The sequence below is a fragment of the Perca flavescens genome, chromosome 13 (assembly GCF_004354835.1).
Source record: "Perca flavescens isolate YP-PL-M2 chromosome 13, PFLA_1.0, whole genome shotgun sequence".
Classification (NCBI taxonomy): domain Eukaryota; kingdom Metazoa; phylum Chordata; class Actinopteri; order Perciformes; family Percidae; genus Perca; species Perca flavescens.
The window spans coordinates 12,780,303-12,789,714 of NC_041343.1; the positions used below are offsets into that span (position 1 = coordinate 12,780,303).

Sequence of the window (9,412 nt, forward strand, 5' to 3'; positions counted from 1 at the left end):
AGCCAGACTGAATTTTGGTTAGCATGGTTTGGGTGATTTGCAGGCTAAAAGACATCTAGGCATATTGGCTTAAACTGGGACAAACTGGGTTGTAAAGTGAACGTTGGAGTAGCTAGATTACATAAAAGAATAATTTTGACTACACTTCAATGATATATTCCAGTTTAGTCAACCCATGCATTGAAATAGTGACATGGAATACTGATTCAGTTTTTTTAAATGATTAAATATTTAATGAAATTTAGCTCATGTATAGATATCTTTTGATTTGCTAATCACACATTTACTGTGGATTTCACATATGCCTATCAAGAGCTGTTGCCATTTCTTTCTAATGTGATACAATAGAGAGACTTCATATATATTCGTGCTGTTTGCCCAGCCTACAGCAGGTAACTGGAGATTTGTCCATGGTACTTGATCCCACACCTATGCCCTTGTTACCTCCTGCCCTTTATTGTGGCCAGCTCTGCTCCAGAGGCATTGTTCCAGCTGCGTGTATCCACACTGCTCATGTGCTTGAGTTGTATCCTGGAATGCAGAGGGCTGGAAAATCCCCAGTCCCTTGCTGCAGAGAGTGAGTCTGCATAATAGAAATGGGAGCAACTAAATGCAAAGACAGAATGGCTTACTCGTTTTAATATAAGACTGATTAAGACTAATTTATAGCAAATAAACCTTTGAACAACTGAAAAAAACAGAAGCTGCACATTGCGTGTGAGTCACTTCACCAGAGCTAAAATCATTTGCAATGCAAAGAACTCCACTCAAGTGTCCCACAAAGTATATAAGAAAATGTCAAAAGGTGTTTATGATAATCATCATAGTATGTCTGATTCAGATCTAATGTGGAACATAAAGATACTGGAAAATAATTGTGCTTGTGTATGTTAATTCAGCCAATCACCTTCTACCGTCTCTCCTTGGACTTTTTTTTTTTCCCCAGGAGGAGCAGCAAGAGACTAGGTGTACAGGGCCAGAGGATAATACGTAAATGTCGAGAGAACTGAATCCCTCAGCTGATACAACCGAACAAAAGATGTTTACAAGTGACGCAAAAACTAGAACAGCCAGTTATTTCCAGTGCTTTTTAGTCTGGAATCTAAGAAGTGACATTTAAACTCAATTTGCAGGTTTTGAATGTACTCTAGCTTAGAATGTTTTCTCATCAGTATTGTGTTCTCCCCTACCTTGAATTAGCTTGATCTGGGAAATTACTTTAAAGCCACCAATTAAACATACATTCAACTCACTAGTTTTGGCATAGACGAGAACTCAAAGACTGCATGGGCATAGCAGTGTTGTCCACTTTCTTTTCATGTTTATTGACATGCAGACATCTCTTTACACTTAGCTAAAACATTCTCACAATGAAAGTAACAAAGGGTCATTTTTATACTCTTAATGAATCTGTAAAGTATTTCAGGAGATAAAATCTCCTTAGTGTGACCAACCGGTCGAGGCAGATTTCCCTCCACCAAGAGCCAGTACGTTTTCCCTCGCTGCCACTGCAATAAGTGCAATTGCTCTTGAACGAATTGTTGGGTCTCTGTGAATTATAGAGTGGGGTCTAGACCTACTCTATCTAGTATCCTGAGATAACGTCTGTTATGATTTTACACTATAAATAAAATGGAATTAAATTGAGTTAGTGTTTTGTTGGGCTCCTTTTGTCCTCCATTTGGACATTACTCCGATGTGGAGACCCATCTGTATGGGCAACAGGCCCAGGGTCTGTTTCATTGACCGTCTCTGCATCTGCATCCATGCTATCACTTGCATCTACGCCGCAGTCCGTTTGGTTCAGCTGTCGCTCCAGCAGAGTGATGCGCTGCTTCAGCCGTTGCTGAGTGTTGTTGTATTCGCTGAGCAGACGGGCAAAGCGAGTCTGAAGGGTGTCCAGAGAGGACTCCAGCCTCTCCACCTTCTCCTCTGTGTCCTCTTTCTGCAGCCCGCCGCTCTCTGTGTTCTCATCCAGCAGACCCTCCTTCATCAGGATCTCCCGGCCCCTCTCCTCCAGCACAGTCTTAGCATTTGGATACTCGGCCACTGCCTCCATCAAGTCATCCTTAGAGAGGCAGAAGAGATCCGAGTATCCCAAGCTGCGAATGTTGGCTGTCCGACAATTTCCCATTTTACTACCTTTTATGTTCAGGATGCTGATTTCCCCGAAGCAGCTGCCAGCGGTGAGGAGAGCGTACTGTGTGACCCCGTCATCAGCCACCACAGCCAGCTTCCCCTCTTTAATGATATACATCTCCTTCCCTATGTCCCCTTTTCTGCAGATGTAGTCCCCTGGACTGAAGACCTGGGGGCGTAGTTTGAGCACGAGCTCCACAAGCAGGCCTGCCTCACAGTCTTGAAAAATGCGTACTTTCTTCAGGGTCTCCAGGTGTACATTAATAGCAATCTCAGCCCGCAGTTTGTTTGGCAAATTCTTTAGCACCTCCTTCTCGTCTACTGCTTTCTTGTTGGTCCAGAGGTAGTCGAACCACTTAATGACACGTGTCTCCAGTTCTTTGCTGACTTTGCGGAAGTGCATGTAGTGTTTGATGGCATCGATCCGGGCTTGAAACTCGGCACGGGTGGCATTCATGTTGGAAATCATGGAGCCAACGTTTCCCACGATTGTAGCAAAGATCAGCACCCCAACAAGAAAGTCAAAGACCACAAATAGGTACTCCTCATCCCGCACAGGTGGAGGCATCTCTCCAATAGTGGTAAGAGTAAGCGTTGACCAGTACAGACAGTAGACGTAACTCCGAGTCAGGGAGGAAAACTCAGGTTTGGAGTCGTCTGGGTACACCCAAGTGTCCGAGCCAAATCCCAAAGAATTGGATATAGCGTAAAAGATGCATGCGTTCCAGTGAATGATGATCAGGATGTAAAGCACCAAGTTGCCGATACGGAAGATGTTGGGGTAGTTGGTGCGTGTCTCAGTGCGGTCAAAAAATTCAAACATGCGCGGGAAGCGCAGCAGACGGTTGAACCTGAGCTGTGGCGTGTTGATGCCGGTGATGATATATGCCAGATCAGTGGGCAGGATTGACAGTACATCCAGCTTGAACTGTAATGTTCTGACGTAGCTGTCTCTAAGCTTGGCATGGTCCTTCACCAGCAAACCTTGTTCCAGGAATCCTGAGACAAGAAGAATAGAGCGCACATTTAGCTGAGCAGGGATCTCAGTTCACTTTTAGTTCTGCATTTTAGCATCTTTCAGCTCATTGTTTTGGTTTTCTGTCCCGCAGCTTTACTGTTTGACGCTCTCATTTACCCAAGAGGATAATATGTCAGTGCTGTGTTTACAACTTGATTGGCTCCCCCTAAGAAAAGAAATTTCTAGAAGTGCTAAGTTAAATTGGGTCATCAAATCATTGGTTAATGGACTGAAAGTGACTAAAACTATGCCAATTTCAACCAGGATTGATAACAAAACAAAAATGTATACCTGTGAATCACATACAAATATACACATTGGCTTTGCACTTCTGTGGGGTAATACATTGTGTCGTGACGCCATAAGCTGTATTTTGAAATAGGTTACCTGTGCGAAGTCGAACGCAAGTGTCCATTATGTACACAAAGTCAGAGAGGTAGTCCAACACCAGCCAGCAGATGGAATTTTCCACCTGTAACTGTTCAAAGCATGCCCTGAGAAAATAAAAATAAAAATGATTCACTGCTCCAGCCTAAAAAGTAGAGAGTGCGCCCATTCACTACATCCATCGCACATCTCTGGAGGCTGCAGGGCCCCAACAGATAACGACTGTGGTGTTATTACCTCACTACAATGAAGAACCAATTGTAGAGCACCGCTATGGCGATGACAAATAACCAGCGGTAGTAGGCGTTATCGGATGGGGACACCACAAACAAATCCCACTTTTTCCTGAAAGCATGGAGAGATTGCAAATAATACAGTCGTAATAATACAGTTGTAGTTCTGTAGAGTAGTACATATTACTGCAAAGACATGGAGAAAAATAGAAGCAGCTGCAAGATATAAAGCAATGCAACACAATAGCTCTGTGTATAATACATACTATTATTTCTAGCAACTGAGAATTTGTGTTGTGTGTGCGCATTAGGCATTACGTGTCCTTATTTAGTGAAGCAAACATTAAAAACACTGTACAGTATGTTGCAATCGCATGCACAGCAACATAAACTATCAGAGAGTTGAATCAACACCTCTGAGTGCTGACCTGCCCTTTTTGCTAAAACCAGGACATGTCTATGACCTAATGGACACATTGAGGCTTTATGTTTGCCCTCTGATTTGCTCATGTGTCACTGTGTTGTGACGTCTGGGCAAATTTGAACCTAAACATTAATGCTGTGTGCAGAAGAGGTGGCTTTTAAAAAGTCTGTGTTTCTGGTATCAACAGTATTTGTCAGTATTACAGTATCAGTATTATGTTTTACAAAGGTAGTTTTTTTACTAGAACTGGATTGCGTGTTTCTATTCTTCAGGTCACCCAGTGCCTACTGTGTATAATATGCACTTTGATATACACTGTATATCAAAGTGCATAGTAATGGTTCAGGGTGACTGATGGCAGACATACCTAAAGATTGCTTTGGCATTGTTGCCATTGGCATCTGGTTGCGTGTTGCTGATGCGGCTGGGGGCCGTTCTCAACTCAGGGCCACGAAAGCGCTCCAGGAAGGAATCGGGCCGCTCCTCTTCCTCCAACAGGCTTCTGTGTGCCCATTCCCTCAGTCTCACCACCAGGCCCACCAATCTGATACACACACACACACACACACACAAAATATACAAGCTCTCATAACATCTTCTGCATATATGAAAGTAACAGCATGACTATAACACAAGGTACACATCTCGAGGAGCTGCATAACAACTCAAAATATCTCATTTTGGCACTCTTATATGATTTTTTTCTGTCAGTTTCTAAAAGCTTTGTAAACAAGGGTGACGTGCCACGATGTTGGAGCTTTACCTTGAGAGGGCTCCGTCCCTTTGAAAAGAATTGCGTCCATTAGGGTCGAGATCAGCAATTTTTTGTAGCTCTGAGGATGTGTCATCACACACAGATGGCACCCTGGGAGTGAAAACACACCAAAAAAACACACACGTCAGCGTATACATTTTTGCACATTACACGCTTTGCTTCTCTGAAACAAACCTCTAAGACAAATACATAATAGATGATTTTATAGTTGTCCTCACCGGCTGAGAATACTCTCGGCTCGACCGATCTCCTCATCCAAGGTGGTCTTCACTGACAGGTTGTGTGGCGACCGATCTCTCTCAGCCGTGTGGCCCGTCATCTTCAGACCTGCAGCTGTGGACAAACGCTCATGTTACAGCCTCCTTTGCAGTCATCTACTCAATGTGAGGCAGTGTTGAACATGGTTTCAGTTGACTTTTCCTGTCACTGTGGCAGCAGAAGAGAGTTTTTATTGTTTACAAGGAGTCCGTGGGAGTGTTTATGGTGCGTGTGTATAGTCAGGGGACAGGGGGACGACTGGGACTGGTGTGCCACACTCCCTCACCTGGCCCGCAACACAGCAGCTGGTTGCTGTGGTGACAAAAGCAGCTACAAGAGAAACTGCATGATACTGATGCTGCATTGTTTAAAATACAGTTTTGGAGTGGAGATTCACCTAAAATACATTTCCGACCACAACAGTAGTGCCCCCCAACCCCCCACCCCAAAATGTGAGGGCAGTGAGAGCTTATCAATTCAATTCAGTTCAATTTTATGCATAGTATCAAATCATAACGAGTTATCTCAATTATCTCAAGACACTTTACAGATAGAGTAGGTCTAGACCACACTCTATAATTTACAAAGACGCAACAATTCCAGTAATGATCATCCTCTGACGAGGTGATTAGGCGACTGTTACCATTGTGTGACTAATTGGTGGATCATTAATGAAAACACACACACAGTCGGCATGAAGCTCTGAGGCTCAGCGAGCCAATCAGCTGTTCTCCCTCAGGAGCAGCATCACTTAGGAAACCAGGGTGCTAACTGAAAGCAAAGTTTGTGCAGGGTTGATGGGTTCAAAAAGTAGCAGTTCAAATGCAAAGAGGCAAACTGCATGTATTGCTGTAGTTGATGTTTTGGTAGTGCATTTTTTTTTATGGTTTCTGAATCATTTTCAGTGTCAGAAAAAAGCATTGTAAATTGGTACTAATTATAGGATTAATTCCAACTAATTGCTACTGTAACATCTAGCAAACAATTTAATATATATGGAAAATATACAGTATTTGCCAAAAAATATTTATTTATGAATAAATAATACTTGGGTTGAAATGGAGCTATTCTATATTTGTTATGTAATACCTTATGAGATAGATATATTATTTGTTTTATTGGCAACACAGTGAAACATAGATTATTTTTACTCAAACAATACTAAATGAACATCATCCCTCTGAAAAAAGGTTCATTATTTGTCATTAAATTGTATTCTTAACAAGTTAGCACATGTGGATAATGAGCATGAAAGTAACTGTTAGCAAAAAAATAAATAAAAATAAATCAGTTCACACACGCATCTTCATTCTTACCTTTAGTTTCCTTTAGTTACTCCAATAAAATTCTTATGGTGACTTCACACAGACACACCCGGAGCAGATCTCTCCCAGCCAGTCCATCCTCAGTCAGTGGATGTTACAGAGGAAAAGTGAAACTGCATCCAACACTTCTTAAAAGACAATCCCAAGTCCTGTTCTTGCAACACTTCTTGTGTGCCTCCCCTCTTTCCCCTCAGTATCACTGATGGAAATGCAGAAGATTGGCAGGATGGGGGATGCAGTGGGGGGATGCAGAATGGTTGAGAGCCCAGATGTCAGCTATAGACTGAGGAGTCTTCTGGGAAAACGTCTTGGCAGTGCCTTTCCTCTGTTCGTCTCTGTATTAATGATCTAATAATGTCACATATTATAATATATAACTTTCACTGGGAGACTTTTTCAGAAGAATGAGTACTTTTTCTTTTAATACTTTTAGTACATCTGATAATACTTGTAATGGTGTAATTTACAGTGTGGAATGGGTACATTTTCATAAGTAAAGGATCTGAATACTTCTCCCACCACTGTTGGCTTAATATTGTATATTAAAAAAAAAAAAAAAGAATTCCAGTTTGATATAAGACTTGGTTCTGGTTGTTGTCCAATCTGCCTCTCCCTCTCTCCTTTATTCAAACTAATCCTGTTGATGAAATAAAAACAAAGACACATAATTGATACAAACTGTTTGGGTTTTTAAATGCATTTTTAACATTATAATGGTCTCAGTTGTTTTTAAGTTTTTAAGCTATTTAAAAAAAGTCCAAACTCTCTTTCCCACACCACACAGACACACTCCCTGATGCAAATGGAGCTTGAAAATCCAGATGATGAAGGCCACAGGAGACAGCCTCCTCAACAACCAGCTGTCTGACAGATCCTGACCGTCTCAGCTCTAATCAGATCCTTAGAAAACTGGAGACGTACTGAGAAATCCATCAGGGAGCGGAGCCCAGAGGACTTTACATGGAACTGAGATTCAGGCCAGTGAACAGTAAACTACAATCTGCCACCACTATCCCCTGTTGTACTGCAAGATAGATCGTTGATGGACTGTAAAGAAAATCCTGCCAACAAGAGCCAACAGGTAATATCAAACAGATCAAATGTGTCTGCAGAAATCTCTCATGCATCATAGTGCATTTCCTCAGTCATGCATCAAAAAAGTAGCAGTGAGGGCTCCTGGGTAGCTGACCTGGTAGAACGGTAGAGGTTTACTGCATGTCATTCCCCCTCTGTCCCCTTTCAAGTCTTTTGCTGTCCTATATAAATAAAGGCCTAAAATGCCCCAAAAAAATCTTTTAAAAAATGAATAAAAAAAAGCAGCAGTGAGAAGAAACACAAACGATAAATGTAAACATGTTTATGAGGTGCCATTTAAAACAGGTACTGTGTTTTACGATGAAAAAAAGGGAAGACTATAAAAGCATGAGGGTAGTAACAGGAAGATAAGATAAGAGAAAGGAGAAGTGGGCAGCAGTAAAAAGAAAAGAAAAAAAGCTTGGATCATAAAAGTTAAGGTCTGTAGGAGGATACCTTCCAAAAATGTAGACATCGATCACAATAAGCAGCAGTTAGATTACAGTATATTTTCTGAGCACTTTAAGGACTTCTCATCCATGTTGGCTTAAACATTGAGATTAAAAGTGATGCTTGGCATTAGAAACAGCAGTTGCTCCAGAACAGCTAACCTCAGTAAGATTGTTTAGGCAACAAATTCAGTACAATTTTACTTAAAACCATTAGTGCCATTATGTTGTTTATGGTTGTAACATGACTTGACTTGCATCTCTAATGATACAACATACATACTGCACAGTATTTAACACATACTAATGTTAAAAACAACTCATAAAGTGAAATGTTCATGCCATGGGACCTTTAAGTTTCTGTATGGGAGGGGCGGGGTCGTTTGAAACAACTGCTCTGTGTTCTTAACAGTTTCTGTCCTAGTTAAAGTGTGTTTTAATAATGTTCTATTAATGTTAAGGGTGTGCATTTATGTTATCTGGATTTTAGTTTTGTATGGTTGATTTAGTGTTCATGTTTATCTGTATTCATTGTTGCACCATGACCGAGACCCGGGTGGGGACTGATGGCTTCTGGGCAGCGAGGAAGTGGCACTCACAGATTGGAAATCTGTAACTCTGTCTCCTAAGGGTGATGCTCTTTGGAACAGAGCACACTGTAAATGTTCAAACTTGCCTGTTTTCCTTTCTATTTACTTTGGAACAAATGTGTTTAATACCTTGTTCATGAAATTAGATTGTCACAAAGAATAAAACATATATAGTTAGCTAATTACTTACTTAGTAGTGAAAAGTAGCATATGTGTTGACTTAACATGCTTATTTTAGACACGATCCAGAAAAAAATAATGTATGTCTGCTAATGATTTTTAGTAATGACTACTAATGTAAACTTGATTCGTCTACTGCATCAACTAACCGCTCTGTGTTAAAACAACTTGAAAAAAAATCTTCATTCCTTCAGTTGGGGGAAGCCCTTCAAAACGTTAAAACTTAAACTGTTTAAGACAACGGGTTTCCATGCAAATTTCTAGTCAACTAATTCAGGATAACACTGTGGGGCAAATGTGTTAAATTTCAGAAGATGTTGCTCTTAAAATATTTCAGTTTGATTTAAAATTCATCCTGGACTGATTTTGTAATTTGCTATTCTCTTTTAGTTGAGCTTCTGATTAATACTAATTAATATGTTGGCTTACTCAGATTTACCAGTTTATTCTGTGTTTTATTGAGTAAGATGTAGCCTACTACAGTCATTATATTAACGTCATTACATACATATTGACGTAATTGATGGGCCAAGGAGTATTTTGTATTTGTGATTAATTTT

The 9,412-nt window shown here is 40.8% G+C and overlaps 1 protein-coding gene across 1 annotated transcript; it reads right to left on the bottom strand.

Annotated features, from left to right (window-relative positions):
• Window positions 1–1,418: 1,418 nt before the first annotated feature.
• On the bottom strand, window positions 1,419–5,295 carry cnga2b (cyclic nucleotide gated channel subunit alpha 2b). Its single transcript, XM_028595902.1, has 6 exons — window positions 5,195–5,295; window positions 4,965–5,066; window positions 4,569–4,745; window positions 3,782–3,889; window positions 3,545–3,651; window positions 1,419–3,138 (listed from the first exon to the last, which is right to left on the bottom strand). Exons 1-6 carry the CDS (start codon window positions 5,293–5,295, stop codon window positions 1,649–1,651), a joined length of 2,085 nt encoding a protein of 694 aa, XP_028451703.1. The 3' UTR covers window positions 1,419–1,648.
• Window positions 5,296–9,412: the final 4,117 nt, after the last annotated feature.

Bases quoted from the DNA above. Each gene is read 5' to 3' on its own strand.
- cnga2b (XM_028595902.1), bottom strand. From the start codon at position 5,295: ATGACGGGCCACACGGCTGAGAGAGATCGGTCGCCACACAACCTGTCA. The intron at 4,746-4,964 runs GTAAAGCTCCAA...TGTGTGTATCAG, and splicing joins AGGGACGGAGCCCTCTCAAG to ATTGGTGGGCCTGGTGGTGA. The intron at 3,652-3,781 runs GTAATAACACCA...TTATTTTCTCAG, and splicing joins TGGTTCTTCATTGTAGTGAG to GGCATGCTTTGAACAGTTAC.